The 19,804-nt window shown below is 31.4% G+C and overlaps 3 protein-coding genes and 1 long non-coding RNA gene across 6 annotated transcripts; 2 read left to right on the plus strand and 2 right to left on the minus strand.

Annotated features, from left to right (window-relative positions):
- Positions 1 to 573: 573 nt before the first annotated feature.
- Positions 574 to 3,302, plus strand: LOC122517394 (GTP-binding nuclear protein Ran). 3 transcript variants are annotated; one of them, XM_043635755.1, is made up of 3 exons: positions 574 to 667; positions 1,531 to 2,021; positions 2,251 to 3,302. In XM_043635755.1, exons 2-3 carry the CDS (start codon positions 1,581 to 1,583, stop codon positions 2,464 to 2,466), a joined length of 657 nt encoding a protein of 218 aa, XP_043491690.1. In that variant the 5' UTR covers positions 574 to 667; positions 1,531 to 1,580; the 3' UTR covers positions 2,467 to 3,302. The 3 variants fall into 3 exon arrangements, with proteins under 3 accessions (XP_043491690.1, XP_043491691.1, XP_043491692.1); XM_043635756.1 differs by lacking the exon at positions 574 to 667 and adding an exon at positions 814 to 1,132; XM_043635757.1 differs by lacking the exon at positions 574 to 667 and adding an exon at positions 1,155 to 1,345.
- A 569-nt stretch (positions 3,303 to 3,871) lies between these two features.
- Positions 3,872 to 6,489, minus strand: LOC122517395 (elongation factor Tu, mitochondrial-like). Its single transcript, XM_043635758.1, has 6 exons — positions 6,349 to 6,489; positions 6,170 to 6,222; positions 5,890 to 6,052; positions 5,493 to 5,800; positions 4,743 to 5,404; positions 3,872 to 4,665 (listed from the first exon to the last, which is right to left on the minus strand). The coding sequence occupies exons 1-6, from the start codon at positions 6,383 to 6,385 to the stop codon at positions 4,479 to 4,481; spliced, it is 1,410 nt and encodes a 469-aa protein (XP_043491693.1). The 5' UTR covers positions 6,386 to 6,489; the 3' UTR covers positions 3,872 to 4,478.
- A 6,107-nt stretch (positions 6,490 to 12,596) lies between these two features.
- On the plus strand, positions 12,597 to 18,681 carry LOC122517431 (serine protease nudel). The gene is made up of 7 exons (XM_043635815.1): positions 12,597 to 13,246; positions 14,700 to 14,831; positions 15,539 to 15,835; positions 17,264 to 17,482; positions 17,562 to 17,972; positions 18,073 to 18,327; positions 18,597 to 18,681. The coding sequence occupies exons 1-7, from the start codon at positions 13,105 to 13,107 to the stop codon at positions 18,614 to 18,616; spliced, it is 1,476 nt and encodes a 491-aa protein (XP_043491750.1). The 5' UTR covers positions 12,597 to 13,104; the 3' UTR covers positions 18,617 to 18,681.
- LOC122517432 lies at positions 13,308 to 13,653 on the minus strand. Its single transcript, XR_006303851.1, has 2 exons — positions 13,504 to 13,653; positions 13,308 to 13,407 (listed from the first exon to the last, which is right to left on the minus strand). It is a non-coding gene; the product is annotated as an uncharacterized LOC122517432 (long non-coding RNA).
- Positions 18,682 to 19,804: the final 1,123 nt, after the last annotated feature.

The following is a 19,804-nucleotide window of genomic DNA, read 5'->3' on the forward strand; positions in this document are numbered from 1 at the left end:
ACATCACTGATATATCCTGTTGAAACTGACCAATAGCATTAGACGATACGTGGCGCTCTCTGAAGTTAAATTTGAATAATTAGAAAACATAGAGTATAAATTCTAAGATTACAAGCTATGATAGGAGGAACCATAGAATATATAATATTTAAAAAAGTATTTTTTCTTTAACGTTTTTTTGATAACGAATAATAAATATCACGACGAATACGAACAAATGTTTTCTTACCTTTCTAATGCTATTCATTTTATTCAAAAAAAATAATATCATAATCGTTATTTTACGAAAACAAATTGAATAAAAACGATTCTATGCCCGTTATAAAACTGTCTTTTCTATTTTTATCTTCTCCATCGTATTATTCCAAAATGAACACTGTCATTGTTGCATCCACTCATCGTGATGGCGTAGTACGTTACATATTCAAAGATGTCGCTTTTTAAAAAACGCATTTCTGTTATATCTCTATCGAATAATATATTTATCGTATTTTATTTTATCAATTAAACGTAATGAAAATTAATATTGAATTTTTGCCGATAGATTGATGTAAAAATTAGTCGTAAGTTTGTTTTAAAATAATTCAACGAATGACAAAGAAGACAGGATGCACCGCTCGTCGACTTAAAGGAACGCCATTGTGAGCCATAACGACTGTGCCGCACGGTAAGTTTTATCGGTCATTTTCACGTACATCGGTTGCTTCCCGGGAAATTTTGTACGAAAAACATTGGTAAATTTATTTAAGAACGAGGAGAAATTAAATATTCTGTTATATATAAAAAGCGTTTAATCTTTAAATAACGGTAAGAAATATTTAATAAGTTAATAAAAAATAGTCTTATACGTATTACAACTTTGGGAGCCATTCTTCGTGAAACACGAATTCTAATCTCCGCGTGTTGGAGAGTAAGAAAGAGAGGGAAAAAAAGATAGAGAAAGAGTAAGAGAAAGTCTCTAGATTAGGTGAAACGTGTTAGCGCGGGACGTTGATCTAACCGGCATTTTTTCGTATAAATTAGAACGGTTATATTCACCCGAATTTGTTTCTTCACCATTTTTAATATATCCCCGAGGTATTCAACGCTCATCCAAATTCATCGATCACATCTTCAACGCCGATATTCGAAGGTGATTACGAATGTTCGTGAAACGCACGTTGCTGAAAAAATCATACGAGATCTTTTCGTCGTTTGTTCTATTCAAAGATATTTTTGGTGATATTTCTAGATTATATTTCATTCTTGTGTATTACGTTAATTGTTCTTATCGATATAATAATACTTTAACCGCGATTGAAAGTCACCTAAAGTTACTTTTTTTTGCGTAGGAGATTACCGCATTGTAAGCAACGTGTTCTCTCTAGTTTATAAAATATTGCATTAATATCGATTGTTAATATGTAACATTTACATTGAATTTACGTTTAATAATGTTAATTGTAAAATATATTTTGATCGCCAACGATTGAAATCAGTTTATATAATTAATATAGATTAACAATATTTTTTTATACGGTTATATTTCAGATCATTTCTTATAAATATATTATTTGGATATAATTTCGGAGTCATCAAATATGGCTTTAAATCATCAAGAACACGAAATACCTACCTTCAAGTGCGTCCTTGTTGGTGACGGTGGAACTGGAAAGACAACTTTTGTCAAACGCCATTTAACCGGTGAATTTGAGAAAAAATATGTTGCAACATTAGGAGTAGAGGTTCATCCACTGATATTTCACACAAACAGAGGTCCAATAAGATTCAATGTATGGGATACGGCTGGTCAAGAGAAGTTTGGCGGTTTGCGAGATGGATATTACATCCAAGGACAATGTGCTGTAATAATGTTTGATGTTACGTCTAGGGTGACGTATAAGAATGTACCTAACTGGCACAGAGATTTAGTTAGAGTTTGCGAAAACATACCCATTGTATTGTGCGGTAACAAAGTTGATATTAAGGATAGGAAAGTAAAGGCTAAAAGCATTGTCTTCCATAGGAAGAAGAACCTTCAGGTATAGACATTTTCTTTTAACTCATAAGATTATACCTGAATTTAATCTAACTTTAAATTTAAAATGTTAGATATAATAGACTGTGATGAGTCAGAGGTCTTAATTAGCTTTGAAGACATTTATCTGTCCCTCTAATCTGAATTCAAAGTTTTCGAGAAATTTCACTTTAGTTTTATTATTAATTTATAGTTATCTATATTTACATGTTTATTTTTCATAATTGTTACAGTACTATGATATTAGTGCAAAAAGCAATTACAATTTCGAGAAACCATTTTTGTGGTTGGCACGCAAATTGATTGGAGATCCAAATCTTGAATTTGTTGCAATGCCTGCGCTTCTTCCTCCAGAAGTTACAATGGATCCACAATGGCAGCAACAAATTGAAAAGGATCTTAAGGAAGCGCAAGAAACGGCATTGCCAGAAGACGATGAGGATCTTTAGGTTATTACACTGTGTGCTTGGTTCTGATGGAAGAAAGATTTTGCGAGTGTACCTCGAGTACTATGCAGCTTGGGCGTTTTACATATATGAAGATTTAAAACAAAACAAAAATAATGATATCTGCATGCAGAGCTTAATTTGATACCTAATGCAAATCACCAGAAATACTTCTGTGACTTCATATACCAGAAAATATTGCCTTAAAGGGGGAGATATTAATAAATTATTATAATTTCTTACACATCTATGCACATATTACTACATGTGTATATGAAATATCAAAGAACATGATTTTACATAATATAACATTAGTTACAAATTTCTATAAGTGTTTCTTGTCATTCCTTTATAACTTCTATTACAATGAACTACTGTAAAATTTATAATGAAAGCAAATTTTTGATTGTGAGAAGTATTTTTAAAGGATATACATAAAACATACGTAAATGTTTAAAAATTAGTTGTATATCTTATATACTTATTACCCTATTATTATCATCTAATATATATAATATATATTTATATATATATATATTTATAATCAGAATACGTTAAATCGAATTTTCAAATAACAACCCACTTTAAGGCATACTTAAAACATTCATTCAATCTGCTAATTATATTGTTGCAACATCCTTGTTATGAAATACGAAAGATGAACTGCCAGTTTTCTAAATGAATGTATGTGTTAATAGCGAATGCTCGGCTGCAAAGATGTGTACTTGTAATTTTTCTGAAGTGTGCAAACTTCTTACATGAGATGTTTATATGCTCGAGAGAAATCGCAGGTAAAATAATGGAAGTAGAATAAATTTTGGTCAATGTAGTTAATCTAACTTCAGTCAAATTTTTTTTTCCTTTTTTTTGTTGTAAAATGTTGGATAATATCAAACACCAAATAAAAGATGATTAAGTTTTAATCATTCTTGTTTATAATTTGTAATTATACGTTATTAGTAGTGTGTACGATATCTTATTAAAATGAAAGTTATATTAAATATTATTTGCAATGATTCAAGATTAAACTAAATTTAATAAATAATTAGGAAAGATAATGTCTCGAAAAATATTTCATTCTTTTATTTAAAAGTGTTTGTTTGATATTATCAAGCATTTAAAAAAAATAACATTTGAAAACTGTTTCAAGTATGATGTCTCATCGCAATAGGAAAAATATTTAAACAGGAATGAAACAGTTCGTGTCTGCTCGCGTTAACGAGGATCGTTTACTATTTTTGTAAGAGAAGGTGAATGTATGATTTGTTCAACTTAAATTATATAAACAGTGTTTTCCTTTTCTACGTATGAATATTTGTTTGTTTGTGCCCCTTGTTCCTATTAATGAGACCTGTCTGGAAAGAAATGCGTCTGGAAGTATGAAGAAAAACAATGATTACGAAGAGAATGCATACACAATCTTATTTATTAGTAAGAAAGTGTTATACCAATTAAAAGCAGATTGTACTGCTAATTGTATGAATCGAATAAATCTACCTTTGTCGAAGTTTTAGAAATTGCCTATATTGCAATAGTATTTAATTATTAGTAAATTGATTATATTTTTACATAACTAAGGTCTGTATGCACAGCGTTAACAGAAGAATTTCTGGAAATACCGCGAATAGTTACAATTACATAATTTATAATTTATATAACTGGCTTATTGAATAATAGAGTAATGAATATACTCAAATTTAAAGGACATTAATGAACATTTTATTTCTATATCTATAGTATAATCTATTCTTATTTATACGTGGTATTGTGTCTCACACTCGGCTTATAAAACACTTTAATGATATAAGAAAATGCAAATAATGTAAATCAAGAGGCAACCAAAGGAATTTATGCAAGTACATATATGAGATATAGACTAATAATAAAAATGTTTAAATGTTCATTTGCGTAGCATAAATGGAGTTGTGTCCTTAGAATACAGTAAGTATTGTTTTTTTTTATAATATGATCATATCAATTAGAATACCACTTATATATACTAATCTAAAATTTCTTTACTGTTGTTGTTCCTCCTTTTTCTGTCTTTTCTTTTTCCCTTCTAACATGAGTACACGATCGTTTTCTGATAGAGATGGGAGAATATTCGTAATTACGCCAGTTCCTAAGGTTGTATTTCCATCGCGGAATGTAAATCGTTGGCCTTTTTCACATACCATAGGACGAATTAATTTGATTTCAAATCTAAAGATGAAACAAATTAATATGTTTTAATTATTTTATCAATATCCTTTATTTTAAAGAAAAAAATTTCAACTTACTTGCAATCTTCTCCTGGCATTGCCATTGCTTTATCGAATAAATTAATTTGCGCGGCAATATCCCAAGTTTTACAAAACATTTGCAATTGTGCAAGATTTCCAAGAGGTTTCTTTCTACCTCCTTCCTCTGGACTTAATACATATACTTGCGCCTCAAAATGATCATGCGCTTTCATAGAGCCCGGTTTACACATAATCATACCTCTTCTAATATCTGTCCTTTTCAATCCTCTAACAAGAGCACCTAATTGATCACCAGCATGTGCTTCTTCTAATATTTGATGAAACATTTCAATACCAGTGATTACACTCTTTAAATTTTTATTATATCCAATGAATTCACAATCCATTCCCTTCTTAATCCTTCCTCGTTCTAATCTACCAGTGACTACAGTTCCTCTACCAGGGATTGAATAAACTGATTCGACTGGTAATAAAAATGGTTTATCCAATTCTCTTATTGGAGTTGGTACACTATCATCTACCGCATCTAAAAGTTTCATAATAGATTCTGAACCAATTTCAGGATTTTTTCCTTCAAGAGCGCAAAGGGCACTGCCCTTGATGATAGGAATTTTTTCACCATTAAAGCCCATTTCGGTCAATAAATCACGTATCTCCATTTCAACTAATTCTACCATTTCCGAATCGGCAGAATCAACCTTTCGGAATAAAATGAACAACGATAAGTACAGTGTCAAATGTTGATGAATGTAAAAAGTAAAAATATGAATACATCGTTATCATTACCTTGTTAATAAAAACAACAATATGCTCGATTCCAATTTGTTTAGCAAGAAGTAAATGTTCTCTGGTTTGAGGCATAGTACCATCGGTAGCTGCTACGACTAAAATAGCTCCATCCATCTGCGCAGTACCCGTAATCATATTTTTAATATAATCTGCATGGCCTGGACAATCCGTATGTCCATAATGACGTTTCTCTGTTTGATATTCGATGTGTGCTACATTTATAGTTATACCACGAGCTTTTTCTTCTGGAGCATTGTCAATTTCACTGTAACCTTTAGCTTTAGCCAATTGCTTTTCAGAAAGAACTGAGGAATTAAAAGAGATTTATTCGGTTATCATGGATCACGTACTTAATTAATATAATATATATTAGAGCGATGATTAGATTGTAAACCTTTAGTGATAGCAGCAGTCAACGTAGTCTTTCCATGATCAACATGACCTATCGTTCCAACATTACAATGAGGTTTATCTCTGCTAAATACTTTTTTCTCTGCATAAAATCTTTGTCCAATTATAGTCGGTAATAGCAACTGGTTACATAGCTTATTGTGTTGCTGTTATTGATACAAAATAATAATGAAAACATATATATATATATATATATATATTTATATATATCCATAAATAAATCAAAAAATATAATATTGTAATTAAATGAAATATTTACTTACACATTTAACAATGTGTCGACTAAGATATACATGTTTGATGCTATGTCTGAAAACTAAAGATAAATGGAAGAAAAATAAGGGATAGTTAGTACAATTGTTTATATATAAAAATAGGAAAAAATATGTAATCATATTTGTGAAAAATGATTACATCATCTTTATCAATTGTCGTAGTTTACCTGGAGTAAAAATCTCTCTAACAGAGATTAATGCCATGATTTTCGTTAACCGTTATAATCTTCTTCAATTTTTAATTATTAAAGCTTAAACACACGTGTTATAAGAACAGATCCTTATTATTATATAACGAACATGTAGTTCCATTGGATTTTCTAATTCGTTTGAGTGCGCATGATTCAGCCAATCAGTTTGTTCGGAGATACTTCGTTTAGTAAGTTTGTTTCTGATTGGTATTCTCGTTGCACGATGCATTGAAAATTCGCTTATAGTCAATTTTATATTTTTCTATAAATATTATTTATTTATTTTTATCTTCCCTAACGATTACATAAAATAAATAAAATATTTATAATTTTGCATAGAAGGATAAATATTTTCGAAAATGTACGTATGCATGTAATAACTATTATATTTTTGAACATTCACACCGGAAGCGCATTACTACTCAGTTTTACAGGTAGACACATGACGTTATCCGGTAATATTCTAATCAATTCTAATACATTACTTTAATATTATTTTTTCATATTTTTATTTAAGACATATAATGACCGATACGATAATTAAAATAATAATTAAAATAATTTTCTATAGAGAGAGAGAGAGAGAGAGATAGAAAATGAAAAGAGATAACACGTAAATCAAATAAAAAAAAATAAATTATTACCATGAGGGTCATTTTTCTTATTGTTTCATAATTTTCGAAAATATTTAATTATTAAAAACATATAATAAATCTATCAAATTTCTATTATAAATATTTAATCGATTTTTACAATTAATTAGATATAATATATTTATATCTTAAATCATTTATTTGTTCTCATATATCGATAGAAAATAACAAAGCAGGTGCATTAAAGTGTATGACTACACGATTTGCAGGATATAGTTAAAAGTAGAGTTTTAATTACCGTTATCGTTAACAAGGGGATAACAATGAAAAAGAACAAACTGTAAATATCAAATAATAGCCTTAACTAAATGGGGATAATCGAAAAGGGAATGTATTGTAAGAGTAAGGAAAAAAGGGGGGCAGAGAAAAAACTTAGAAAACTCGATGGACTTTCTCGTAAAACGTTTAATACTTATTTACATTCGTTAGACATTAGCCCGTTAGTCGTTACGCATGTTCGAATAGAAAGAAGAGCCAGCACCCCCCCCCCAGCAGTGTCAATGCATTAAATGAAAGAGCGCATGGAAAAAGTCACGGCTCGTAAAGTCATCTAACCGCAAAAGTATTAGCGACTTATTCTTCTTGTATTTTTTCCCCCCTTTATTCCTCGTAGTTTTCGTAGTCGTCGTCGTAGTTGTTGCTTGTGTGGACAACGTTTATTCGATGAAACGTAACGGCGTGTATCCGATTTCATCCGCGTAAATCGAACGGTGTAGATGAACCGCAAAGATGAAGAGACTACATCTATTTTTCAAATGATCATTGAATTATTCTAGCGTAACCACTATCCCAGCTTTCTCAATAATCTTGAGTTTCTAAGGATTTCAAGAAAGATTATTCGACCTTAGAGATTCCTTACATATTTCCTTCTTTTTCTTCTTTTTTCTTTTCTTTCCTCTCTTCCCCCCCACTCCTCTCCCTACCCCTAGGGAAATATCGTCGAAGAAAATTCATTCGCATAGAAAAGTTTGATATAACATCTTAATCATTTCTATTTACTTTTCGTTGAATAATAAAATCATGAATAATTTAACGCGAAAAGAAATGAAAAAGAGAAAGTAGAGTTAACTCGTTACGAAAAATATTGTATATATATATATATATTTTTAAAAATACTATCAAGTATTGTCCTGTATTATAATATTTTAATATCAAAGACGCGTGAAAATTTAATCGAATTTTGAAAAGTTTCGTAACAAGAAAAAAAAAAAAGAAAAACAAAATAAATGTATAGAAATTAATGAACAATTCTATAAATACGAACGGGTTTTTAGTGAAATATTTCTTCGACCATAAGCGACGTCCCTTTTTTTGTATATTCGTTGGATCGATGCAATTACGAATGAAGATAAAAAATATCACGTGACTAGTTGGGTTAGTTTTTGGGTTAAAGATGTATACGTAGGATAACGTGTAATATACAAATATTGTGAAACACTGGGCATTGTATACCGTTAGATACGTTTGTCCGGGGATAATTGTGTAAAAGTTGAACGTTTTAAACGAGTCCACGGAGATATTTATTTATGTTATTCATTCATCGAACACGTTATAGTATATTTCATTGCAATGGTAGAACGTTTGATAGCTGTAATAAAGTATCGGACGATGGACGATCGACGATACATCCTCGCTTTAGTATGCTGAAAACCAAAGAAAGAAAGCAAGAAAGAAAGAAAGAAAAAAAAGAAAGAAGAAATACGAGGAAGGGGAGTATAAAGAGTCAGAGTTAGAGTCAGAAGAAGAAGAAGAAGAAGAAGAAGAAGTAGAAGTAGAAGAAAAAGAAGAAGTGGGAGTTGAACGGGGCCCAACTAGTGCCCGTTGCTTGCTTTTCTATCCGAGATACTTCTGCTTGAGGCCAAAAGCGCATTCAGGGAGGGCCCGTTCAGTTCTTCTTCGGTTCTTCTTCAGTCATCTTTAGCGCGCGTGCGTGAAACAACGCGCATTTACGAACGAACCCTCCTTCCTCCTCGTGCGTGAGTTAAACAACAGCAACAACAACACAACAACAACGACAACTAAATTCGTGAAAAAATTTCACGCAAAAACGTATACATTCGCGCCACGTGATATCCATTGATTTTTCCTTTCTTTTTCTTTTTTATTATTATTCTTTTTTTTAATCTAATTATAAAGTAACAGACAGATAGAGTGACAATGTTTAAATATCGTTCTACTACGATACTACTATCATGCATCTTTATTATTCATTTGGTGAGTTTAACAAATGTATTTATTTATTTTCCTTTTTCCAAATGATATTGTTAATCCTTATAAATATATCGTTGAGTATTTGTTTAACGCAAAAAGATATAACTCTTATAAAAATAATTATTAATCGAATATTTGTCTATTATATTTCTCTGTCATTACTTTTTATAATATTTATATTAACAAAATAATATATAGCGTTTGCGCGTTTATTTACGAATATACAAAAATGAAACGTGCATTCGTTCTTATTGATAAATTTCAATGAAATATACATATAGACGTTGTCATTATTTCTAAACAGGTAGGTCGTCGCGTGTGAAATATTTGAACAGGTATGTAAGTGGTCGTAAATTTTCTAACGTGTTTTCATCGATGCCTCTCATCGAATATGTACACGCAACGTTCCTTCCTCCGCCCCCTCGGAGACGGTTGGGGTCCTTGCTCGCACATAGAATTACAATAATTCTCACTAGACGTCGGTCGTTGGTTCTCGCACGCAAAGGCATCATTGTCATCATTGAATATGCAAACACACTATTTTAAAAAAGAAACGGAACGCCACCGTCGACGTTCCACCATAGATCATTATTTTCTGTAATATTCTTTTTTCTATCCCCCTTTCACAGGGGAACATGCAACATTTCTTGTATTTTCAAATTTCATGCATCTATCATCATACATTGTATCATACGTCAAATGTTCCATACTTTCTTATCATCCAATCGTGTCTAAAAATCAACGATTTACGACAAATTATCTTCCATAGTTTGAGCACGAAGAGGGACGAGGTGAGGTGAAAGGTGAGGAGGGGTGGGTACGTTGTCCCCGAACATTTCTTCGTTCATGACAGGAAATGAAATCGAGGAGTTACGCTCGCATGATCGCACTTTGAATTCTAATAACGATATTTCAATGGAATATAACAGTGATTATGACAGGAAGTAATGGTTAATCAATTCTACTTGAAAATACTTATATATATATATATATCACACACAGGTCTCGTATTTTACATTGACGTTTGTTTTCAACGTATATCAATCGAAACTAGACTCGAGGAAAAGCCGTAACGAATTGAATTAAACATTAAGAAGACCCCTGCGACCAATAACCCCACGAAGAACTTTTATTCTCGATTATATATTTAAATTGTCGTCATCGTCGTGGCCAGTATTGTTGTATCGTCCTACTTTCCTCCTATTGATATTATACAAAAATGTTATTAATAGTTAGACGACTTTGTATTGGTTAACGGTGTCTCGTATGCTATTTTATTGAAAGAGTAAACGATTGTTAATGTATTTAAATTACATCAATGTAATGTTATTCGTATAATTTCATATCGTGCGTTTATTTATCCCGTTCTTTTAATAATAACAGGTAGTAATAATAATAATAATAATAATGATGATGATGATGATGATTATTATTTTATCATCAAATATTTCGATAGTTTTGTTACGTTACTTTTAACGCATAAGAACACATATACATAAACACACACACACGCGAACCCCAAGCCAACGGACGATCGTCAGATTAAGACTCCTCGAAGCGTAGGTACTAATTTCTTATAAGTTTGCGCACGCTAGACCATAGTTCGCTAATGCGAGATGGAAATTATAATTTCATAAGTATGAGAATATATAATTTCGCACGAGAGAGAACCATTCCACATACTCATAAGGATAACGCAGTCCGGAAATATTGTGCGGTACCGACTAGGTTTGCGTTTTCTAAGTACCGGTAACTCTCTCGTTGAATGATCAGGGAAACATGTTTAAGAATGAGCAAAGTTTTTCTAAAAAAAAAAAAAAGAAAAATAAAACTTGTTATACCTACGTGTTTCAATTTGTTAATCGTAAATATTTTGTCTTGTAATAATTACAATTCGTAATTGATAAAAGGGGTGTATCACTTTTACCTATACCTACTTACACGAGAAATCGAATTCTGCAAACTGGCCCGAGAATAATTGTTAGAAAAAAAAAAAGAAAAGATGATGATATTTTTTGTTCCAAATGTAATCGGAGAAACGTTGTTCTCGCGTGAATTGGAATTTCCTCTATAGGGGGAAAAAGTCGCGACGAAGTATCCTAGAGTGCATTCCTCGAAAGCTATTGAAACGTCCATGATTACAGCTGACCGAAGCATAATTTAACGATCGCCATAAAATGTCGAGAGAGTGAAGAAGTTGAGAATGGGGGAAACCGTTCCGCGGTTTCCCCTAACACTTCCTACGCGTTCTCCTTTAAACTCCTTCTTATTCTTCTCCTTCTTCTTCTTCTTCTTCTTTTTCATTTTTGTTGCTGCGCATTCCGTGAGTACGGGATATCGGAAGCAGAAGTTGAGAGTTTCCGCGTGAGAAACGTCGTTAAAGGAATAGGGTTGTACACGATGGTGCGTGATGATCATCATGATCATCATGATCACACAACGATGATGATGATGATGATGATGATGACGACGTGTTGAAGGTAGGAACAGCAGGTGGTAGTAAATTCTTCCGCGACTTGTTTTTTTAAATTGGCTTATACCTTCGTTAGATATAATTAAGCGATGGTGGTTAGATTTCTATATGGTTAACGCATCTATGTTTATACGTTTGTAAATGTGTAGGTATACTACGTTAACTAGATGAATATATATCTTAAGTTGAAATAGCTTTATTACATGCCATCTAAGAGAGAGAGAGAGAGAGAGAGAGAGAGAGAGAGGGGAATCCCTCGTCTATCTAGAAGATGTCAAAACTATGAATTTTCTCTCTTCCCTTTCTTCCATTCATCCTAATCGCATTCCGACTTATTCCCACGATCGGCAAACAATGCGCGGAGTAATCCTTAGTAAACGGAAACGAACGCAAAGAGGAAGATCCTGATGCGATGAAGGTTAGAAAGAGACAAGGATAGACCGTTAACTGTTGACTGTTGTCTACATCGCGGTGTGATTATACTTCTTTTTATTTATTTATTTATTTATTTATTTATCTCATTTAATGAATAATCTTTTATCGAAGTATATAATATATTATCTTACAATTAAGCTGGAAAATTTGCCAAAAAAGTGAATTATTTTCTTATTAAAATTTCTTATTAAATTATTATAATAATATAATATATTAATTATCAACAATCCTCCTTTTTAACCATTATATCGATAACTGTTGACTGTTGTCTACATCGGTGTGATTATACTTCTTTTTATTTATTTATTTATTTATTTATCTTTTTATTTATCTCATTTAATGAATAATCTTTTATCGAAGTATATAATATATTATCTTACAATTAAGCTGGAAGATTTGCCAAAAAAGTGAATTATTTTCTTGTTAAAATTTCTTATTAAATTATTATAATATCGAATTAAATAAGTCAAGTTTTAAGAAGTATACAATTAAAACTTCCTATAAGAATTTATAAGTTGTTTCAACGAGACACTTCTGGGATTTCTCTCGATAAGGTAGCAAATCCTTATCGTTCTATCGATCAATCGATCTATCTATCCATCTATCTATCGAGAATTCAACTCTAACGATCTCGAATTTCAATGAATACTCGGGTTGGTTCTTCCTTTGAGAGTATCTAACCGCTGAATTACTCTCTTTATAGAATATCTCTGTCTCTGTCTAATTCTCGTTAGGAAATAGATACGATTTGCTAGTTGATTAACAAAATCGTTGAAAATAAAATACACGTTTGTTTCATACACACATACACACATACACACATACGTATACAGATATAATAAATATTTCATAACGATGTTGTTTTCCTTTAAGGAAACGTTTTTCTCTTTCGCATTATTTTCTTCTCGTTTGACTCGTTGACTTTTTGATTTTATTTAGCGTTTAACTAAGTCCTCGCCAATGCTGACGGAACTGAAACTTGGAGATGAATGCAACAGGAACAGAGATTGCGAGAGTTTCATCGCCAAAAGCCATTGCCACTATGGTTACTGTCGGTGTCAACCCTTTTTCGCAGAATACAATGGAACACATTGCCTCGAGTGTGAGTTTCTTAAAAGTCTCTTCTGAATTATTCTTTTCCATTTATCTTATTTTTTCTTTCCTTTCCTTTCCTTTCCTTCCTTCTTCTTCTTCTTCTTCTTCTTATTCTTTTTCGTCGTTTTGTTACTTTTCTCAGTTGTCTTTAGAGAGAAGAACGCTTTTCTTTTCATCGGAATAAGAAGTTCGTAAAAGAGAATAAAATATAAGAGACCAGTACCCCCAAGATAGAATCTTATTCAACGTAATATACATACATACTATAATACGTTGAACGAGAAGTGCCAGGAAATAATCTAATTAGCTTGTGATACCATGATCAAGATTAGATTAACAAAGAAGAGAGTAACATCATTATAAGAAGAAATTATCCTACTCTCGATATTCTTCTTCTTCTTCTTCTTCTTATTCTTTTTTCTTCTACATATATTATAGTATTATAATATAAGGTAAAAGCCCCCTCGGTTGGCCAGTTAAGCCGTTTTCTTTTTTAGAAAAATTATATTCATTCAATAAAATAACTTACATCTAAACTAATGGTTTAACCTGTAAGCTTGAGCTTTCAGCTTTGAATAAAATAAAGAAAAGACAAATTATTCATAAATATTTTAATAATAAATTTAAAAAACATAGATTTGCAATGTCCCTATTTTTAGCCAACTTTCTCCCTCTTTTGGCCACGCATGTCCCCTCATTTGGCCATGTTTCCTATTTAAAATAAATAATTAATTAATAACTAATTTATTAAATAAATCAAAATTGAATAATTCAAAACTCGTGTACAAAGAAATTAATTACTCATTAGTATTAAAAAAACTAGTTGAATACTTTATGTACAAATATATAACCTCAAAGCGAATAGTCATAAGTTGGCTAATGATAAAAACAGAGGCAATAATACTGTCTCCATGCTTGGCCACCATATTTTTAATGGAGAATAATTAAAAATCACTTAATTTTCAATTTCTATAATAATTTTAAGCTATGTTAATTGCAGAAAAAAAAAATATTTTGGTTGCTATTGTCAAAAATGAAATATATAGGTTAATAAAAATCACAGTATCCTTACCTTACTTAACAAGAAACCATCCAAAAACAGAAGTCTTGCACAACTTTATTTTTTTTCGTTTTTAAATATATTTTTAAAATAATCCGAATTACTTTCAATGATATTTTAAAATTAGAATTTTTTTTTTTAGAAACTGTCACCATGTGCACATCAGCATATAATTTATAATCACTGTTGTGGCATAAAGTGGCCAATAGAGGGGGCCTGGCCAACCGAGGGGGCTTTTACCTTATACCTTTTTTTTTCCCTTCCTCACATCTTCTTCTTCTTCTTCTTTTTCTTCTTTCACTCATCTAACTCATTTGTTTGATTTCAATATTATTTTCTTGATTAAAAGTACCAACATACGAATAATAATAATTATTATTATTATTATTATTTTATACAGCTACATTATTGGGTAACGATTGTATCGTAAACGAACAGTGCTCGTTGAAAGTAGCAAACAGCAGCTGCCTCGAAGGTGCATGCAGATGCGTCGAGGGCTATTTACAATTTCGAAGACACACCTGTCTAGGACGTAAGCAATTAATTTTACAATTAGATTATTTCTTTCTTCTTTTTTCTTCCTTCATCTTTCGTTTTACCACCGTTCCTTTGCTGCAAAATCAGATTTACTTTTTTATCAAAATCAGTTTTCAATATTCATTATTTAAAATTAAACGATAAATCAAATTGCAACGTTGAAATTTCATAATATATTTTATAATTTTTATCTTTGCATTTTTAACGATAGAAATTTGCGGTAAGCAATTATAGAATTTGATTATTTTCACCGGTACTAGGTATTAGAATGTCTTATAATATATTAGTAAAATTATCGTACTTTTTCTATATTTTATTTTGATTTTTTCATTAATTTCTATGATTTCTCCCGCTTATATTATATTTTCTTTTAACGATAAAACTCGGAATGAAGCGGGGCAACAGATGCACGGGATTAAAATAAATCTTCGTTGTTGTTGATGTTAAAACTGGCATACTTCGTTGTCTATACCGTTGGTATATAACGGCACACATAATTCGAGCGTGTATAATTTGAAAGATCGACGGATGGATGGAGGGAACGCTCGAGATTGGAAGATTTTAATCGAGGAGTTCGTTTTTCCCCCCCCCCACCCCTTTCTCTTCATTTTCTTTTTTTTCTTTTTTTCTTTTCTTTAATCCCCATGAAATATTGTTAATAACCCACGGTATATAATGCGTGCCAATGTTTTACTTTCTCAGCTGCGAAATTGGGAGAAGTGTGTTACGAACACGCGCATTGCAGATTATGGGATCCAAATACCCATTGCGATTTTCTCATTCCCGATTTATTCGGACGTTGTCAATGCACTGCACCGATGCGTCGCGAAAATGACGTTTGCAGTCCCGATAATCTCGTCAGACCATCTTTATCATTGAATCAAGATATTCATTCTTATCAAACCGAAGAAGCAACCACGGAAACTGACGAACAAAATACCATGGATTTTTTAATACCAACTTCTAAACCGGAGAATATCGATGATCAGGATGATACCGGTATGATGATTTAAAAAGAAATTTTCTATATATATATATATATATATTTAAAATATATAAAAATTATATAATTATATATTAAAAAAAAAAAACTGGTGTGTGTACTTATGTACACACGTAAGAAGTTATATTTCTTTGCCGTACCAAAACGAACATAACCTCAATAACCTCAAAAATAACTTCAAAAAGAACTTCAAAGAAAAAAAATAACTTAAAAAAAAAAGCAACAACAAACACACAACTCGTATATTATATTATATAAAGAATATTAAATATTAATAGTAATTAATGTTTTTTATATATTATAAAAATAAAATATATTATAAAAATATGTTTTTTATATATTATAAAAAATTTATAAATTATACATTACGATACTTCGTCGTCTTTTCAAATAGAAAAAGAACTGGTGTGTGTACTTATGTACGCACGTAAGAAGTTATACTTCTTTGCGGTACCAAAACGAATATAACCTCCATAACCTCAAAAATAATTTCAAAACAAAACTTCAAAGAAAAAAAATAACTTAAAAAAAAATAATTATTATTATATATATATAAGAAAGAATAAAAAGAAGAAAAAGAAAATATCAAAATATAGATATCAGTCCACACACTAAATATAAGAGAGATATATCGAATAACTTCACGCGTCAACAGCCATGGCGCGGTTACAGCATTAGTTCTCACTTCGATCATTTAAGTAAAGCAGCGCTGAGTACAATTAGTACTTGGATGGGTGACCCGCTTGAGAAAAAAGGGGGAGAAGAAAAAAAGACAACTTCGCGCGTCGTAAATACTGACAAACTTCATGGTGTCGTTTTTCTAGACGCTCGGAATAAAATTCACTCCCCATTACATTTTCCCCAATGCGCCAAAAGAAGTATAATTTCAAAAATAAATTTTCTACATATATATATTATTAAATCATATTTATATTATATTATATTATTTCTATTAATCAAATTAAAAGTTAATAAAAATGCTAAAAATGTTGACATCGTACGATCCAATCGAAACGTTTCGTTAATTTTAGAAGAAAAAGAGGCTTTTTCGAAATCGATTAATTCTCAATACGAGTATATACTTGGTAGTACTTGATTAAATTTAACGATGGAAACGTCGATCATTCGCGAGCTTAATTAACGAACCCATTAGCGAATTCGAAATGATTGCATTTCCCTTTCTGCATTTTCTTTTTCTTTTTTTTTCTTTTTTTTCTCGGGAGAAAAGAGTAAACGAACACGTTTCAATTCGATCGTATATCGATGTTTCGAAAGCATGACCTTAATGAATCCCTTTAAGGAGTGCATGCATTTCCGGTGACACGGTTTCTTAATGTCATTAATTGTTTTCTTATTCTTTTTTTTCTTTTTTGTTTTGATTTTTTCCTCTTTCTTTTTCTTTTTGTCGGATTCGTTTTAATCAGGAGTGCAAATATCATGGCTGAAGAATGCATCGATGCTTTTGTCGACCACAACGACGAATGATCAATTGATACCTGTTAATTTAGTGACAAGGCCAAGTTTTGTAACCGGTAAACCAAATCATCCGGGTTCCACCGAAATTACGTATGACGATGATGCCGTAGTCATCGATGCCGAATCTACGGAACACTCGCAAATTACGATAGTATCAACTACCGCGGGTAATTATTTATTTATTTATTCAATTATTTGAATTGGTGAAAACATTAATTAATTGATCGTCTGTTTTCTGGTTTTCAGCACCGATTAAAACCGATCGTCACGAACCAACCGCAACTATAGCAGTCAGTTTAGGTCTACCCTGTATCTCTGATTTAGAATGTCGAATGGCGGATCCATATTCAAGATGTACGGAAGGAATTTGCGATTGCAATTTCCCATCTAATTCGAGTTGCAATGCAAAGAGAGGTGGTTGTACACCTGGTACGTTCCAATGCAGAAGTTCGGGAAATTGCATCAGTTGGTTCTTCGTTTGCGATGGTCGTGCAGATTGCGTTGATGGTTCCGACGAGGAATGCACCAAGGATAGTTGCCCTAATCAAGCTTTTAAATGCCAGAAAAGTGGCATTTGCGTTTCTAAGGCAGGCATTTGCGATGGAAACCGTGATTGTCCGGACAACGAGGATGAAAAGGATTGCAATAATCGACGAAGTTAGTTGTTCTTATATTATTATAATTATAATAACTATAATATCGATTTTATTTTCTATATAACAATTATAATTGTTTTTACATTTTATAATTCTCGTAGAATGTCCGGAAGGTGCATTCAGATGTAACAATGGCCAATGTTTACCTGCATACGAGTTCTGCAATGCAGTTGTTTCTTGTCGAGATGGCAGTGACGAACCTAGAGGAGCCTGTCGAACCCGATATCGCGGTAGGATAGGACCCAAAACGTGTCCTTTCAAATGCAATAATGGTAGATGCCGTTCGGATGCAATTGCGTGTAGCGGAAGAGACGGATGTGGCGATGGTTCAGATGAACAACATTGTTCCGTTTGCAGTGAGTATTCATTTTTTAATTATTCTTATTTTTTTTAAACGATTTATAACAAAAATAATAATTATTCTTTCTTACTATTTTGTTATATTTTTTCTTTTTTTTTTTAATATTCTTTTTAAATCAAAAAATTGTGTCTTACAGTAACGCAGTTTATTTTTAACCGATTGCATTACAATCGTAAAATATAATATATATAAGCATGTTGAATAAGATAAAAGAACCGTAGTTGCATATGACAGGATGTTACTTATCTTTATTCTCGTTTTCAGAATGTACCGGAACAGCGTAATTTTAGACGCGTTTCTGCCTTCAAGAATCCGTCTGCTACGAGAGCAAGACTTGTTAAAAAAAAAAGAAAAAGAAAAAAGAAAGAAAAATGAAAAATTGTAAATGTAAAGGATAAATTCATCAAACGTCTCGTACTTTTATTCATTTAAGTCCGAGAATGGTTTTAGAAAAATCTGTTGAACGCACTGTCAACGGGAGGAAGTATGACCAAAGATCGTTTAAATCTTGCAACGAATTTTCACGTTAATTCATCGGTTGGAATCATCATCGAACGATGGATCGTCGATCGAAATTCGTCGCTTGTTGAATATCAACAGGATTATTATTATTATTATTATTATGTATATTTATTAATTTAGATGTAAGGATAATTATACGGAACGCATATCTTTTTTATAACGGAAACGGATATAGATATGACATTTGATTATATATGTTTTTATCAATTTTGAACAACGTTATATCACGTAAGGTCAAAATTAACAATGATTTTATTTAATGTAAGAAACATTTTTTTTTTTAATGATAATTTAAATTTCTCAAACAAAGAATAGAAGTAAGAAAAAAAAAACCACACATTTGCATGGATTTACGTAGTAAAACTTTGACACGGTCAAAGTGAGTTTCGATTGCAAATAACTTAGAGAAAGAAAAAAACGATGAACAATAAAAAAAAAAGAAATAGAAAAATACATTACGACGGAATTCAACGTCAGACGAACGGTCAATAAATAAACGTAATAAGAAATATTTGTATCGTTTAGTATTCGAAACGTAGAATATATATTTCAATTTTTCCAATTATATTATTGGATTATTTGACTCGTTTTTTTTTTTTTTTTTTTTTTTTTTTTTTAAAATGCATAAAACGTAACGTAACGTAACGTAACGTAACAACAACGTTCGAGAAGTCATCGTAGAGGAATACAATTTGTAAAATTTATATTATTAAATTAACGCTCATTATATTATCGTCACGCTCGTTATCGTTCGTCGGTTGTTCGTACTAGTAAATGAAATAATCGTAGGAAATAGATTCTTCCTGTGACCGAGAGATAGAACAGAAAAATAATAGGAAAGAAAAAAAGAAAAAAAAAAAAGAAAAATTAAAAATACAAAATGAAACGTTATCCGCGACTGCGTTTGCCGTTCGTCAATAATACCCCCTGCCCTGCTGCATCGCGTTTTA

Source organism: Polistes fuscatus, unplaced genomic scaffold, assembly GCF_010416935.1.
Source record: "Polistes fuscatus isolate 324 unplaced genomic scaffold, CU_Pfus_HIC Scaffold20, whole genome shotgun sequence".
Lineage (NCBI taxonomy): Eukaryota > Metazoa > Arthropoda > Insecta > Hymenoptera > Vespidae > Polistes > Polistes fuscatus.